We start from the raw sequence: 17,101 nt of genomic DNA, 5'->3' as shown, positions 1-17,101 counted from the left end.
GGTAGGGAATTGGTTTTGTCTGTGAGTTCAGGGCCTTCACCCCTCTCGTCATCTCGTCCATTGATGTTTTTTTGAATAATTTTTTCATTTGTAATTTTATCCTGTTAACTAATTGGTTTAAAGCAGATCCAATAGGAATATCCCCAGTAATCCTATTTGAAGCCATTAAGATATCTACCAGGTACGAAGAAATGAGGAATGATACATAACATGAGACAGTTTTCTTTATTTAGTAATAGCAAGTACATTCAAAGAGAACATGAAAGTAAAGATGGAAACCTGCAATAATTTAGCTGACACAACCACGAATCTCCAACTCTACTGCAAACATGGAGAAATCTTCACAGAGCTGGAAATGTTCATCATCCTGGCATTCCCGTTCTGTTGGCCACATCTCAATCCAAGTGTCCCGGGAGATGATGTAGGAATATCTGTGGAGGAATAAACAGGTTAAATGATCAAGATTGCATAATATCTAAGCATAGACAGTACTCTTGTATTCTTATATTTTACTATAAACATGTTGAGTTATTCCAGTGCAATGAGCACGAGAGAAGATTGTGATAAAAATGTCCTTTCAGTTCACCTTGAAGAAATTAAGAAAAGTTTAACTTTGCCTGTTAACAGTCTGACTTTGTATGCATTTTACACAAGTTAAAAAAGTTATAAAATACAAAAAATTGTCAATAAATAAACAATATCATAAACAGATTGGAGGTTATTTAGCATTAGGAAGTCTTCTCGGGGCAGTTCTATGAGCTCTGATGTTGTGGCTTTCCCAAAAGTTCACAAAAGCCTGGGAGGGACTAGAGGGATTTTGCAACCTGACATAAACTAAAGCCTTCTCAACCCTTTCATTTATAGGGACACCTTGATATCTTTTTACCCAAATCTCCACCTGTCCTTTCCCCCTTTGACTTTTATATACCGAATGTTCTTACAATTGAACTTTGGAAATTGGTTGACAATTAAATATATCCCCTAAACAAAGTCAGCACTTCTTACTTTATTTTACATTAAGAGTTTACTTGCAATAACCCATAGTGTTTTGAAACGTAGATTCTGTTTATTAGTATTGTATTGGTATAGACCTGTAGGAAGGGTTAATGAGCACGGAGAGACATTTCTGACTGTATATCTCTAACTAAACAGAAGATAGAAGCTAATTTTCCACAGCGATAGTATAAATTGTTTTGGAGGAGAAAAAGCCTGACTGCTCTCTGGAAAGTTGTTTACCTCTTTAGAAACTTGCTGCAATAGAACATTATGGGGACTCAATGTAAGTCTTTGGATCAATGCTTTGTCATTGTTTGTGCTGCAATGTATCTACTCCTCCCCTAATTAAAGTTATATAAAGAGAACTGTCCCAGTTCCCAGTGTCTTGCAGTTGGGGAACAGAGCTTGGAGAAGAAGACTGCCAGAACACCCACAAGAAGAAAATGAGACTGGGATACTCTGCCATTGATGCTGGGCTCCTAGTCTGTGACCAAGGTACCAGCCGCCTTCTGTGAAAGAGAGGCACATCTATCGCAGGCCTTTCCTCAGCATTAACCCTTCTTTTGCCAGGGAGGAGATTGGAAAAGTCAGCCCTATGCTTTGCTTGTATTGTTTTGTACCTGATTTTTTTTTTTGGAAAGAAGGAAACTGTCCAATGCACACCCTAACCCACTGAATTTATTTCCCATTGGAAGGCACCATGCCTTACCATCCCATCTAGAGAGTTGCAACACATGGGGACAAGTGGACCATGCATAGCGATGGGGCCACCAATAACCCGAGCACTGCATTTAAATATGCCTTTAGACATATAAAGCCTCTCAATGTGGGCAGAGCTTTGTTTTTCCATAATGCCTCTAGTTTGTCCTTTTTAGCTTGGAATAGTTGATGATTGGTGGTATCTTCACCTATTGTTTGATGATTGCTTATGCAATTAAATTTCAATAAAACTTTTCAATTCGTGAAAGCCGTCCTGACACAACAAGACACCTTAATAAAGATAGAATCCCACAAAAAGGCCAAGGTCTAACGAGACATGGCACTCTTAGGTTTAATCCTATATTGGTGGACAGCTATTGGACAGTGCAAGGAGTGCACATCCAAAATGGAAGCAGCGGTATTTCCAGCAAATAAAAAGCAGACTATTATATTTTAATTTAAATCAACAATTTGCAGACATAAATATGTGTTTTACATTGTTAAAACTTATTTTAGTTCCCTACGGTTACTTATTTCAACATTTATCTGTATTACCAACAATTGTAGGGCCACTTACCCAGACCCAGTGAGCCACAGATCCTTGACTACACCCCAGATCACATAGTCTCGGCCTATCTCCAGATTTAAGGCTTTATTGCATTTGGCGTGACTGATAAAATGACGTTCCTGATCGAGAACATTTAAATCCGTACCTGGGAATGAGGGAAGGAAAATTATAGCAATCTAAAAGTAATATAAACATACAAGTCATTAACCCCTAACATCACAGATGGGAGAAACGTATCTACAAATATAAAGTATATCTTGTACTTTATTATGTATTTTCCTTTGTAATACAATTAGGAATATTGTGAGACAATTAAGATATGTTGGCGCATCATTCGCCAGTGTATGAAATAAGCCCCCCCCCCCATCCACCATGCAGAAAGCATCCAAAGGCTCGGGGAACCAGATATATCCTTGCATGCTTGGTGTAGAATTACAATATTAGCTGCACTATAACAAGTGCGCAGGGCCCCATCCCCACTTAATTTGGAGGTGGCGTAAAGGAGAAAGAATTGCATTTCCTACCAGTTCACAAGAAATTGCAAGAATTTCGGGCCTTGTACACCAAAAACCTGGGTTAAGAGGCCCCTTGGGGCTCATATACTACGGGTCCGTGGATTGCACTTTCGTCATATTTTCAAAATTTTCGAGGATTAGCGACACTGGGACAGGTATTTAACTGGGGATTGTGTCACACGCAATCAGATTTTGCCACAGCTTTCCAGGCTTTCATGCAACAGAAAGGAGGAACCAGTCCCCCAAGGCCAAGGAAAGGCTCCAGTTCGGTGGCTACCTTTGAGAGGCTTCCTTTCATAACAAATTCTGCTGTGAGTGGAACAAAGAGACAGACCATGCAGAAAAGGACTCCAAGAGGTCAGTCATGTGTTCCACAAATTATTAAGAAATTTGGATTTGCTCTTCTCTAGATATAATGAAAGAGTCTAGGAGTTGTTAAGCTCCACATTATGGCTCTTAAAGGGAACCCGTCACCACATTTTTCACAAATACAGGTAGTGACAGGTTCCCATAGAGCCTTAGAAACTAACTGACACCTTTCTTTTAGCTAAAAATTGTTCCCCTGAGATTCCCATATATTCAACTTTATAGTTTTACCTGGTATCTAAGCATGGCTACAGCGAGTCGAGGTGGGCGTGGCCTCCTCAGGCTGAATCCAGCAGCTCCTCCCCATCATATCTCTGTATGCAGCTGTAATGTCATGTGACCAGGGTGACATCATCGCAGGTCCTCATGAAATCACAGCAGACTGCATAGAGAGGGGCAGAAGTCCATGGAGGCTGCTGTGATTGTTTTATGTGGTCAGATATGTACATGGGATACAGTTTGCTAATGTTAAGTAGCTTAAGGAACTGTGATGTCACCCTGGTCACATGATATTAGGCCACGCCCTCTAGATGCATAGATGCCCTCCAAAGATGCATAGATACCAGAGTTTATAACTCTAATTTTATGGGGATCTATTTTTTAATCTAAAAGCAGGGTGTCAGATAGTTACTAGGGCTCCATAGGAACCTACCACTAGCTGTATTTGAGGAAAACGTGGTGACAGGTTCCCTTTAAAAAAACAACTTTATTAAAATGTTTTTCTATATCTGCATTATCTATATTACATGTCAAAAAATGTTAGTATAACTGTACAAGGTGTCACTTACCCATTTTAATGACTGTGATAATTTTCATGACATAGACATCGTAGTTATCCCCCTTTTCAATGCCGGTCACTGTTGTTTTATAGACTGGAAATAAAATGTTTCATCAATTACTAGAGTTTCCTGGCCTGCTCATGACATACTGGAGGTGCATCTAAAATACATCTATTAACTTTGTTGTTTTGGTTTAAAATCTTTTGTTGGGGCCCTCAGGGTTTTAAGCCGCATTTATGATTGAATATGATCAGTGATGAACGGACCCGGACTCCAACCAGTAACACCCATAATCGGTGCTGGCACAGAATGTAGGTGTTAATTGTACCAATGGCATTTAAAGTGCTGTGGCTGCACACACCAGCACTAACATTAGGTCATGGGGGAGCAATGATACTCCCCAAAATGGCGATGGTCTGCACCACGTGGCTGCAGTGATTTAAGTGTCGCTTTGCTAGTTGCATTTAAAGAGTTAATGTCAGTGTGGACGTTAACAATATGAGGATAAGTAGGATGAGCTGAGCCAAAGTCGAAACTTCTAAAGAAGGTCAGGGTCAGGTCTGGGGACTTGAACCTGCAAAGTGCGATACAAACCCAAACTTTGCGGTTCGGGTCCGTTCAACACAATGAATGATGATGCAGTCAACTTGTATGTGTTCATTTGATTATGATAAGCTTAAACATAACCCCAAACCAAACCCATTGGGGCTCATTTACTAAGGGTCTGAACGCCGCACTTTTGTCAGGTTTCCCGAATATTTCCGTTTTGCGATGAAATTCCCCCGGGATTTTGGAGCACGTGATCAGATTGTGGCGCATCGGCGCCGTTTTTCACGCAACAGAAATCGGGAGGCGTGGCTATCAGAGAACCTGACGGATTCGGGAAACCCGCAGAATTTAAAAAACTATTTGTGTCGCAAGATCAGCACTTACATGCACCAGGAAGAGGAAAGTGAACTCCGGCGGTCCTCGGCTCAGCAGCGACACCTGCTGGATATTGGGCGCACGACCTAAGTGAATCCCGGCAGACTAGAATCCTCGTTGAACAACGAGCCGCGGGATCGCGGCTGGTCAGGGTAAGTAAATGTGCCCCATTATGTTTTAAAGCCCAAATAAATAATAATAAAAATATTTTGGCCCAACTTCCACTATGCATTTAGTTGTAAAGTGCATATCTGATGTGTAGTTATCTGATCCCAGTGTCACCAGAACACAAGGTACGTAGGGAGAAGTGGAAACGTGATCCTAGGCCTGAAGTGGCTTACTGCCCCCTACCATAATAGGTTGGAATTGGCATAACAGACTTTGCATGAGGGCCTAAAACATTGAGTAAAGCCCTTCAGGAGCAGGTCCTTTTTAGTTTTTGCATTTCCCACATTCTAAAGAGCCATAGCTTTTATTACTCTTTTTTGTTTATGGAGTATTATAATTGTACATATTGTTCTTCTTAGTTTCAACATTTAAAAAACATTCAATGTAAAGTCAAATTGCACCTTTGTTTTCTGGATTTCACTGTGTGGTCAAAATGACTCTTCCTCTATTTTTCTAGATCAGCACAATCTCAGAGGTACCAAGTGTATGGGATTTTGCAAGGTCTTTTAGCTCCACCCAACAACATCACGTGGCTACTAGAGATGAGCGAGTATACTAGTCTGAGCTTGATGCTCAGCACGCGTGTCTTCAGATAAGTTAGCAGAGGTACGAAACATCTGCAATGTGTTCTTCTTTAGTGTTCTTTCAATGTGTTCAGTGAAAAATGCTCGAGTCTCCCTTTGACTTCAATGGGGCTCGTTATTCAATACAAGCACTCGAGCATCGGGAAAAGTTCAACCTGAGTAACGAGCACTCAAGCATTTTAGTGCTCGCTCATCTCTAGTGGCTACCGATTGTTAACAATATGATGGTGCACTCATTTCTAAGCTGCTATAGTCCTTAGAATATACAACATTACAACGATTTTACCGTAATCTACACCGGCTTCACAAGCTTTATTCAGCCGAACAGAAGTATCCACCTCCTCAAGCTGTTGCTGCATAAAGCAATTCGCTGAAAAATTAAAAATCCAGAGGTAAAAGGGAATAAACTCTCATAAAATGAAGCAAAAGCATCAATTCCTGAAAATAATTCTGTATTATTACATCCTATCACCTTCTGCACAGCGACAGACTTTGTCCACGCAGATCTTTCCCAGAAGTTTGCTGTCTTCCGACACATGGTAGAACTTGGTACAACGGTTTTCTGTTTGGTAGCAGATAAAAATAATATAAAATAATAAAAGTTAATATATAAATAAATACAAACATTATAAATGAAATTATAAATACTGTATATACTGGCGTATAAGACTACTTTTTAACCCCTTAAAATAATGGCTACAGTGGGGGGTCGTCTTATACGCCGGATATACGGGGGCCGCACTGTGTGAGGTTTTTTTTTCCCCGCCAGCGCGCAGAGAGCCGCCTCCTGGGACCGCCGCGCATGCGCGGCTGTCCGCCTCTCACAGTCATTAGAAGAGGCTTAGTACGCGCTGACGGGGCGGCGCGCTGTATGCTAATGCAGCCGCCCTGTCACAGCGGTCGGCGTCACAGAGCTGGGGGTCACAGGCGGCACTTACAGAAGCATGTCGGATCTTCATTAAAATCGCAGCTTACAGTTATGATCACCAGGCACTTGGTCTCTTGTTTGTTTTGCAAAGTTTTAAGCAGACTTTTTTTCATTTGGGAGAGGGGTAGTCTTATACAGTGAGTATATACCAAATTCTATATTTTTAGGGCAGAAGTTGGGGGTCGTCTTATACGCCCAGTCGTCTTATACGCCGGCATATACGGTAATAAATAAAAATTATTTCGAAAATGGTACTTTTATATACTCAAGAATAAGCCCACCTGAGTATAAGCCGAGGCACCTAAAAATGGAAAAACCCATTTACTCGAGTATAAGTCGAGGGTGGAAAATGCATTGGTCACAGCCCCTCCCCCCCTAGTATAAGGACTTCAGTATAAGCCAATGTGAGGTTTTTCAGCACATTTCTTGTGCTGAAAAACTCGGCTTATTCTCGAGTATATACAGTAGCTAAAAATATTCTCCTATGTTAAAGGGGTTACTGTAACGGCCTGCTTTCTTTATTGGGTGATCCCACCATTAAAATGAGCACCTGTGGTTGAAGATGTTGACAGAGACACAAAGATATAATCAACCAGGACATTAATGTTGGGTCTGAGTCCAGTAAAGCAAAAATGGGTCTTTCTTCGTTACTTGTCTCTCTGACAATGAGGAATCTATAATTTTTTGCTGATAATTGGGTAAGTCAAGATCTCTTTTTCATGTTTCACGATATGACTCCTTAGCAGAACTGGGACTTTGATCACCCACTAAGATGAGAAGTGAAAAGCTTCATCCAGCAGCTAAGTATTAGGGCAAATTATCTCACATTGTAAAGGAATTCAAAGAAATGTAAACAAAAAGTTTCAAAAATATTTCCACATTTCATCTTTGTAGGATATTAACAAAGTAGTCTACTAAAGGTGTGACCGAGGAATCCTTTTCACAGTTTTAGTACAAGTATTAGTTATTGTCATACCGGGAGAGTAGTAGTCATACACTGTGACCGATCCAGGCTGGATAAGTCCTACTTCAAAGAACTGGTGAAGGTTGAATTTCAGGCAGTCCTCCTCCGCATGGGAAATCTAATGTGGTATTCAAAAAATGTGCATACATTAGTATGAATCTTAATTATATGACTTTCATCTATCATAGGTTTATAAAATAGTGTCTGGAGATGCCCTAAACTTAACCCTTTGGCGCTCTGCACTGTACTATTACCACGCAGGCTCCAGCGATTCACATTCGGCACCAGCACACCAGTTCTTATTCTTACCCGGTCAATGTACAGAATCAATGTCCCCTTATCAAATGCTCCTTTGTTGATCTCAAAGTTGGAGATGTATCGGTCCACTCCTTTCTTGAGCTGTAAAAAGAGGAAAGGGATTTTTTCACTTTTTTAAGAATGTTAACATTACATCACATAAAAGTTTTACCCATCTGTGTGCACTGGGGTTTTACTGTAGGACTCCTCCCTGTAGTATATGGATAGTAAGGCTGGAGATCTGTCTTTCCTAATACAGAATATAGAAAAAAATCTACATGGTGATTCCTTTATGGGAGAAAACTAAAAATAAGCATGGACCAACTATTCCTGATAAACCCGTACTGTTGAAAATAAAGTGATAAATGTAGTAACTGTTAGTGAAATCCTCGGTACGAGCCGCCATTAGTAGGTCACACCAGGTCATGGAATGGGAAATATTTTACACTTTGTCTGAACTACAACTACGGCTCCCATTCATTTTTGACAGGGGTAGTGGCTGAACATACTACTCACTACAGGGACAAGAAGCTAACTGCTTCTAGCTTTGAGTTCCTATGTCTATATAGTGCCAATCAGCAATGATTTTCTAACAAATTATCCAAAAATTATCCCTATTTTTGTGGGGGGTGCCATTAAGGGCACCTGAAGAAGAAATGGCCACCACCCAAGGCCACATGACCCTTTTTCTCTGTCTTATCCCAATCTTTATAATAGCAGCTGCCATTATGAGTGATTGGTGTTGGATGAGTTTTGCTAAATTTTAAGTTTTATCTTAAATGTTTACTTATGGCAACATCAATAAAAACTCCTCTTGTGTACAATCTATACTTATCAACATTTTCACATCTGTTTCCATCTGTATTTTTTTTCAATCAACTCAATAAACAATTCAATAAACTTTATTAAAGGGATCGGTGAGAGACAAAACATGCTACAAAAGAGGTAGATACAGGCAGAATTTCTTAAGGTTTTCCATCCCCATCATCCATAGAAATATCTTTTCACTGCTAAGTGTGATCTTTGACTGTTTTTAAAATCTCATAGAACTCACCCGATTGAGGTCAATTAAATCTGGTGCAAAACCAGTCATCATAGAAATATCCAGGATGGACATGGTGGCATCATGGTTCTTAAGAAATCTGTAAAAATATCATAGCAGATTCTTAGTTATCATATAAACAGGCGAAACTATCAGTGAGATGTATCATTAGGCATCATCTTACTCTTACTAATATAGTATGTACTGTAGGTGCTAGGTTACTATATAGATGCTCAAGTCTTCAATGCTGGATCATAACGCCCCTTCACCACACATTCACTTAACCAGTTCCTTGGAAAATATCAATTATCAAGGCTCAAAGGCAGTGCCAGAACTCGTTGATGGGTCCTTGCTGCAGAGTTTTGAGCTTGTGAACCACACCCAGGGCTACTCTTCTGGGAGCTGTGACAGCTTTCCTTTCAGATTGTAGATCAACTTGGGTGTATGTTCTGTGGAAAGCTGGTGGTGTCTTCTTGGAGCTTGTGTGTGTCAGGTCTGAGATGAGTGATGGACAGCTGAGCCAGCTGCAGGGGCAGCATCTTAGTTGCTGGATCTATAGTCTCCTGACATTTATTGTTTTAATTCTGCTTTGCCAATCGCTTTGTATTCTGACCTTTGCTACATTTTTTGACTACTCATTTGCTTTACAATTCTGTACCTCACTATCATCTTGGTTTGACACAGTTTTCCTGACTTCCCTTGTGTCTATGTCTGTCTTTTTGTCCTTTTTAAGCACTTACTCAGAAAAGGGACTGTTGACCAGTTGTCCTATGTGGCTAGCACAGTTACAATTAAGTAGGGTCAGGCAGGGGTCGTGGGCTTGTACCGCTTTAATAACAGGCATATTGTCAGTGATTGCCTCTCATGAAATTTGCTCATTTAATCCATCCAATACGCATTGGAATAAACTAGATTAAATCATCTAATAACAATTTCAGCAAATGATGGCACTTACCTAGCACATACAGTCATGGAAACAGTGGACTTTGCTCCCTCTGGTCTCTTCACTGTTTGGGAAATGATAAATATATATAAAATTTATATGATTTGCATACCAATCTGGATGTGAGGGATATGCTATTTATCAACCAAAGTTGTCTAATCACAGATCACCTAATCCATTAACTGCTTCTATCTCTGGTTCTGTAGCTCCCAGAGCCAAAACCCTGATGTCATCTGAAAGATGAGATTCTTATCATTAATATGAAATCATGTTTCTAGGAGCTATAGAAGCAAAGATAGGGGCATCTGCAGTGATACACCCTCTGTAGACTCTAAATAGCGTGGGGTCTCCCTGTGATGTCATATGGGATCTCTGTATTGAACATGGGCCACAATCCTCATTAAATTTTCTTTTTCTTCATAATCAAAGAACATATTTCCAAGATGCAAATATCTTACCGTCAGGTTCATCCTTTATCGTGACAGACAAATCAAAATTATTGCACTTATTCTCCTTCTCTGTCTCCAGGGCATGATAAATGGACAGCACCTAGTGGCCAGATAAAAGTCAAGATGTTAAGAGATTGTCCATGATTTTTTGCCGGTTCGCAATAATTCCCATTGACTGGTGCCTTGGGAAACTGGACTGTGCCTTGTATAATGTAAAGTGTATAGTGTATAACATATAGTTTATAATGTATAGTGTATAATGTATAGTATATAATGTACAGTCTATCATTTATAGTGTATAATGTGTAGTGTTTGGTATTGCAGTTCACACTTGCCGCATGGGGTATTCATTTCTGTTACAATCAATCCTAACAGAGAGGGATCCTTATGGGGGTAACTTTCTCTATTACATCTATAAGAGATATGAAAAAGGACGACCACTTTAATCCAAAGATTAATTTTTTTTTCACTTACCGTTAATGTTCCTTGGCCCTTTCCTTTTGCAGTGACTATAAAGTCTCCAATCCCAGATGTCTTGAGAGATAAAGATGAATTCAGTAACAAGATAATTGAATATTATTTTCTGGTGTCACTACTGAATAGGGGTGAGCGCACCTGTTGAGGTTCAGGTTCACTGAATTTGACCAAAACTTGAACAAAAATTTTGTGCTGGGTCCCTGAGCAGGAACACCCACTGGTTACACCTGTGATGCGTATTGGTACCAATCACCTGAGCCCTTTTAAAGCCACCAGGATATAAATGTCAGAGGTGCATCTTCCCTAGGATTGTCGCTCCTGATAACGTCCTAAGAAGCCACAAACCAAGGGAAAAAAGCGGGTATCCGGTACATTTCAATGCCAGCACTGATCACCAGTGGGGGTGAGCCCAAATGCTGAATTTTGACTGAAGTTTAGGTCCGGGTACCCAAACCTCCAATGTTTAATATGGACCAGAACATCGCATTTTCGGTGCGCTCAACCCTTCTACTGAACCAGTTACATCCCTGGATCCTTACCTGTTCTGATCGGGCCAGCAAAGCATTCTCTATATCGAGACGATGAGTTACAGCCTGGGATCTTCCAGGAAGCGTGAAAGAAACATCCAAAGCTAAGTCTTTGAAAGTTGGAACATCTATCTGATACTGAGCAAGGGCTTCGAACTGGATCATGGTAGACTAGAATACAAGAGTTATGGATGTGGTCAACACTCCAACCATGACATGCTAAGTCCATGCTTACAAATATATTTGTAAGCTCTTATGGTTAGAGCTCATTCTCCTGCACAGTACATGCTGGTACTATCAAGGTCTCCTATCGTATTGTAAAATCTTATCGACAAGGACCCCTGGGTTAGCTTCTTCTTCTATGTACAAGTTTTATTAACTGTGACCTCTTGTCTGAAAAAGGAAAAGGTCTCATGACAAGGACTTCTCTCCTGTAGAGCGTAAACTCTTATTGCAGGGACCTCCCTCCTGTAAAGTGTAAGCTCCTATGGTTGGGGGCTAAGAGCATGAGCTCTTAGAATTAGAGACTGAGCTCTACCAAACTATGGGGCACATTTTAAAGGGTCGTCACCAGTTGTCTGTCAAACTTTGTACGTTCTTTTCAGTGCACTATACTCCAAGCAACTCAAACTTCTGCACTAAAGGGGTCGTTCCGGTGCTCAGTCGAACCGCACGCTGCATTTATCAAGCAAAGTCTGACAGAAGTGTGTCACACGCCCCATGGTAAAGGTGTACCAAAAAAAAGTGGTGCACTGTGTGCAAGGGACACCAGATTCATGAAGAACGTGCACCAGAAATTCAGAATCTAGCACTCCCTGCACTTTACACAAAACACTGCGTGTACTACAGACTGCACTGCTCTTAGTACATGTGGGCCTATGTCTTCTTCCTTCCAAATGAGTGTGGTAGAATGTTTCTTTGGACAGGGCCTTTCTTCTGCAAAATGGAATTTTTTATATAAAGGGATCACTGAAAATTGCAAATTTGTGATGACAGGTTCCCTTTAAACTAAAGCTCCATTTAGTTGATTGACAAACCTGTGTTGATCCCCAAACCTCCCCGTAGTATCTCTGCTCAGTGATCCATTTCACCAAGGGTCCAGCTTTCTGAAAGTTTTTCAACTTCAACAGAGTAAGAAGAGCGTAGGAAGTGGCCTCGAGGGACAATAAGTGGGATCCTGGCTCATTCCAGTGGGTGTTACCTGGAGAAATATTTGACATGGAAAATCCATAACATCCTCTACAATAAATAAACTATACGTAAATTATCAAAAGATTTCAATGTGATATTGATTCAATGGTGATTTTGTAAGTTAAACATAATTAATCGTCTGTAAATTAATGGAAAACAAATGTATTATAAAGTAAAAAGAAATCACATAAGTCTTAATAAGTTGTGCTATTTCTGGTCGCCACCTGTAGATGCAGACATCAGGATCTCGGAGTCCTGCAGCTTGCCGGCCTTAGCCAATGCGTAGGAAGTGATGGCTATGGAGTAGGGTTTTTTCAAGGATCTGTAGTTGTCATTCAAGTAGCGTGTGGCTTTTTGTATTCCTGTAGGTAGAATCTGGATGCACAAAAATATAAAAAAAATATTTTAAGATGTGGGAGTTACATATAGGGTCAAGAAGTAAAAGTTCTCCTTATGGAGCCAATTGAAGCCCAAACCAGTTGCCTAGACTGTACTGAAGAGACCCAATCAGGTCAAAACAGCTCTGTCTACAGTTGGGTGTCTGTTCCTTCTGGAATAGATATCCTGGTTTGGTTTAATCCCGCATCATGTCATTAGGCTTCCTGAAGGTCATGCTTGATGTCAAGGGAGCTGTCTTACAAGGTAACCAAAAGAGGTGTGGTTTTCCTTATCCCATCCTGGAAAACTTTGCATATTTTCCCAAAGTTACATATAGTAATACATATGTATAATAAGTATAATACAGTATAACAGACGCTGCTTAAGCCATAAGCTACATTGGGAGAAGGGAGATTGGATACTGTATGGTCACTTTAACCCCATATTCTATGAAAACCATCTGCAGAGACCACAGACATCCTAGAATTCAAGGTATGACTTTAGCTTTGGTATATTGGATAGGCAGAAACAGACTTGGGGGGATAGAATGTTCTGAAAAGACTTGGAAGAAACACACATCAGCCAAGTGAGGAGTCGTTGACCTCTAGCACGACACCCCAAGACTTATAGAATTGTTAGGGATGAGCTGATCGAGTTGGGTTCAGCAAGTTCAGCTGAACCTGGAACAAAAGTCCAGTCTGGGTACACAAACCCAAACACACTGCTAATGCTGAACACACCGATTTCAGCTGTTAACCCTTTCAATGCTCCAGCAAGACCATTTTCCTTTTGATTGTTGCTCCCCATGCCTTTGCGATCGGTGGCAGCACCCATGGTGGGTGTCAAATGCTGGTTGATGGGTGTATCTGGGTGATCAGAAATGACAAAGCTGAACTTGTGGCAGAAGTCCAGGTTCAATAGAGTAAGTAGAAATATCTGGTGTCTTACCCCAGTCCTTATAATCCTATAGATGCACCTGGTGGAACGTATGTAGAGTTGGACTATGCAAGTGGCACATCACATTTCCCTTAGGTGTCATTTCCAGGAGCTCTCAGTCTTTGGTTATAAGATAGAAAAGTGTTCATATTTATTTTTATTTCTTATCAATATTTAGTGATTTGTTCTTATCTTGTTCATGTTTTAGTTGGTATCTGGCTGTTTATTTACATATGTTTATCCGGCTGCTTATAAATTATATACCATCTGCTATTTTGGCTTTTCATATTTTATATAACAGATATTTACCGTCTTTTGGTATTTCCGAATTGGTTGTCATACAATGATGGGGCTTATTTACTAAGGGTCCACGGAGGCACTTTTGTCGGATTTTCCGACGAGGATTGCGCGGCTGTTACAGGTATTTAACAGGGGATTGTGTCGCACCGATCGTATTTTGGTGCAGCTGCACTGATTATCGGGGGGGGGAGCGTGGCCGTCCGACTGATTTGGACTGAGCGGGGGAATTAGCATTCAAATTGTGGTGCAAGATCAAGCACTTACATGCAGCAGGAAGAAGAAGGTGAACTCCGGGGACCTGAGCGGGGAAGCGACACCTGCAGGATATTGGGCGCACGATCTTAATGAATCGCAGCACAGGGCATTATACACGGAGAATGCGCTGGACTGACGTAAAGGGGGATAAAGCGGGGGGGGGGGCAGCCGTGGGAGGGGGGGGGAAATGAGTGAGGAGAAGACGACGTGTGCCATTTGAACTGCTCTCCCCTGGAACTCACTACATAGTGTTGGCAGGGAGCCAGGTAAGGTTAAAGACATAATTAAAGATCAGATAAATTATCAGGTGCATCACAAAGGCATTTTTGACATCAACATGCCGCAGGCTATGGGAACCTGTCATCATGGTAAAATGACCTTCATGATGTCAGGTGCCCTTTAATTTTGCTTCTGTTGCCTCACATAAGCACAAAAGACTGGTGGTAGATATATTAGCGCCAGTCAGAATTTCTCCCTCCACTGGCCGGACCCTGGCACAGGGTGAGACTCGTCTAAAGGGTAGAAGAGGGGACTACTAATGTCCAATGAAAACTTACATTGAGTCGGTCCTTACAGTGAGGTTCACTTTCCAGCAGGGCAATGAGGACGAAGGCGGTGAGACTGGAATCCAGCTCTGCAGAACCTGTAGTAACACCACCCTACGTACAAGAGAGAGGACTGTTATAAATAATATTGACCCAGTGCCATCCCGTGGGGTTTAGAAATGTTCATGGTTTATTGGCTTGGAGAACCAAGTGAATTATGTGGTTTATCTGTTGGTATATTGCCATTTACTTTGCTTGTGAGGTTCTCGTACGGTACGTACCACCATCTCCTGGTGATAGACGGGTGCATCCTCTCTGAACTCTCCATCTGGATTTTGCTTATTTAGAATCAGCCACTTCACCGAATTGCATATCAAATTTTTATCAACATTTATCAGACTTGAGGCCAAGGAAAATATTTTGACCACGTAAGCAGTGAGCCTGAAAAGAAAGAAGGGTGGTAAGTATAGAGAGAAATAGAATGACCAGGAGTAAAATCTGAGTAATAGTAAGCAGGGGAGGAGCGTAACATAGAGTGGGAGGAGATTAAACTAACAGAGGAGTCAGAGTGAAGAGCAAGAATCCAAAATAAGGCAGAAATAGAAAACAATTTTATAAACTTTGGTTAGTCCTGTCGCGATCCCGCGGTGCGTTGGCTGATGAGGATTCGGGTCTGTTGCGATTCACTAAGATCTTCTTCCTGGTGCATGTGAGTGTTGATCTTGTGACACAATTCTGTTTTTAAATTCCGTTGTTTGTCCGAATCCGTCGGGTTGTCTGACGGCCATGCCCCCCCCCCCCTCCATTTCTGATGCATGCAACCCGGTGACGATGCTCCACAATCCGATCACGTGCGACGAAAAACCAGGGCAATTCGGCGCAAAACGGAAATAATCGCAAAACCCGATGAAAGTGTGGCGTTCAGACCCTTAGTAGATGTGCCCCAATATGTTACACGCATTACACTGAAAAGCACTGTATCATGCGCTGAGTTAGGGTTATGGGGGGGGGGGCGTGGCTGGCCACCTCATCTGACCCGAAGCTCCCTGAGCACTGCTTCCACACCCCTGTAAACAAACAGGGGTACGGATCATACGGACCATGGTGCGGGTCATCAGGAGTGACGGAGGAGGTGAGTGCATATTTATTTTTTAAAAAGCCCGTCCCAGTCCGGCTCCTAATTTTTTGAAACTTTTGGACTTCTTTAGTTATAGCTAATAGAAGCTGTCAGGCCCCATTCATGCCTATTTAAAGGGGTTGTCCAATAAAAAAAAAAATCGAGAGGTGGCCTGGGGGTGGCAGTAAAAGTAAATAAACTTGAACTTACCTTCTCCTCCATCAATTGGTGCTGTGTCCCTGTTAGCTTACAGGAGCAAGCAGCTCGACTCTGAAAACTTCCATCCACCTGGCACGCCCAACTGTCCTCTGTCTGATACACATTGAAACTAATGCTGTATCAGGCACCAAAACAGGGGACGGGTGGGCGTCCCAGGTGGGTGGAAGTTGTTGAAGCCGAGTGTGCCTTCCCCTTTAAACATAGAACTGTCGGGGCATCCTTGACACCTTTAGGATGCAGTTATTTTGTAACTTAAGGCTCAGCCCCATTTTTTGTAATCTGACATGCGTCACTTTATATGGTAATAACTTTTGAACACTTTAACCCTCCAAAAAAATTTCGAGATGGTTATTTTGTTACATGTTGTACTTCACATTTGTGGTAAATTTTGTTTGATGCGTTTTGGGTTTATTCATTAAAAAAAAAAATTACCAAAGTTTCTGAAAAAATTTGCCATTTTCAAAGTTGTAAATTATCTTGTTTTGGGACAGATAGTTTTATAACCCAAACAAGTTACTAACTAACATTTCCTTATGTCTGCTTAATGTTTTTACAATATTTGAAATGTCTGGATATTTTATTTTTCTATGTCATGTCATGATTTTTATGTCAAGCTACTTAAAAATCAAACATTGGTGTTCTGTGTTTCCCAGGAGATTTTAGAATTGACCTTTGGGGGTCATCTTGTTTAATGAACTCTGAAATATATAATATTAGAACCCCCATTATCACCCTATTTTCAAATCTGCACTACACAAACTATTAGAAACAGCTTTTAGGAAGATTGTTATTAGAAACAAAATGGAGGAAAGATTTAGAATGGTTAAATGTTGTCCTTAATACATTTATTTAGCCCTAAAATTTACACATTCATTGAAAGATTAAAAAAACATCGTAAAATTAATAACACAATTTCTCCCGTGCATGGAGACAC

At 41.0% G+C, this 17,101-nt stretch overlaps 1 protein-coding gene across 1 annotated transcript in view; it reads right to left on the bottom strand.

Annotated features, from left to right (window-relative positions):
* Nucleotides 1-206: 206 nt before the first annotated feature.
* LOC140128227 (venom factor-like) overlaps nt 207-17,101 on the bottom strand; it is a 50,654-nt gene continuing 33,759 nt past the window's right edge. Inside the window, exons 26-41 of the mRNA XM_072149778.1 lie at nt 15,113-15,272; nt 14,844-14,945; nt 12,642-12,792; nt 12,264-12,427; nt 11,239-11,397; nt 10,697-10,756; nt 10,232-10,322; nt 9,786-9,837; nt 8,843-8,930; nt 7,801-7,890; nt 7,504-7,609; nt 6,072-6,161; nt 5,886-5,969; nt 3,933-4,016; nt 2,273-2,408; nt 207-431 (exon numbers count right to left, since the gene is read on the bottom strand). Coding sequence (XP_072005879.1) covers nt 290-431; nt 2,273-2,408; nt 3,933-4,016; nt 5,886-5,969; nt 6,072-6,161; nt 7,504-7,609; nt 7,801-7,890; nt 8,843-8,930; nt 9,786-9,837; nt 10,232-10,322; nt 10,697-10,756; nt 11,239-11,397; nt 12,264-12,427; nt 12,642-12,792; nt 14,844-14,945; nt 15,113-15,272 — 1,759 coding nt within the window. The 3' untranslated portion in view covers nt 207-289. The remainder of the gene's footprint in view (nt 432-2,272; nt 2,409-3,932; nt 4,017-5,885; nt 5,970-6,071; nt 6,162-7,503; nt 7,610-7,800; nt 7,891-8,842; nt 8,931-9,785; nt 9,838-10,231; nt 10,323-10,696; nt 10,757-11,238; nt 11,398-12,263; nt 12,428-12,641; nt 12,793-14,843; nt 14,946-15,112; nt 15,273-17,101) is intronic.

This window comes from Engystomops pustulosus, chromosome 4 (genome assembly GCF_040894005.1).
Source record: "Engystomops pustulosus chromosome 4, aEngPut4.maternal, whole genome shotgun sequence".
NCBI lineage: Eukaryota > Metazoa > Chordata > Amphibia > Anura > Leptodactylidae > Engystomops > Engystomops pustulosus.
Note: the sequence above shows the minus strand (reverse complement) of the source record. Positions and strands in the feature narration are given on the sequence as shown.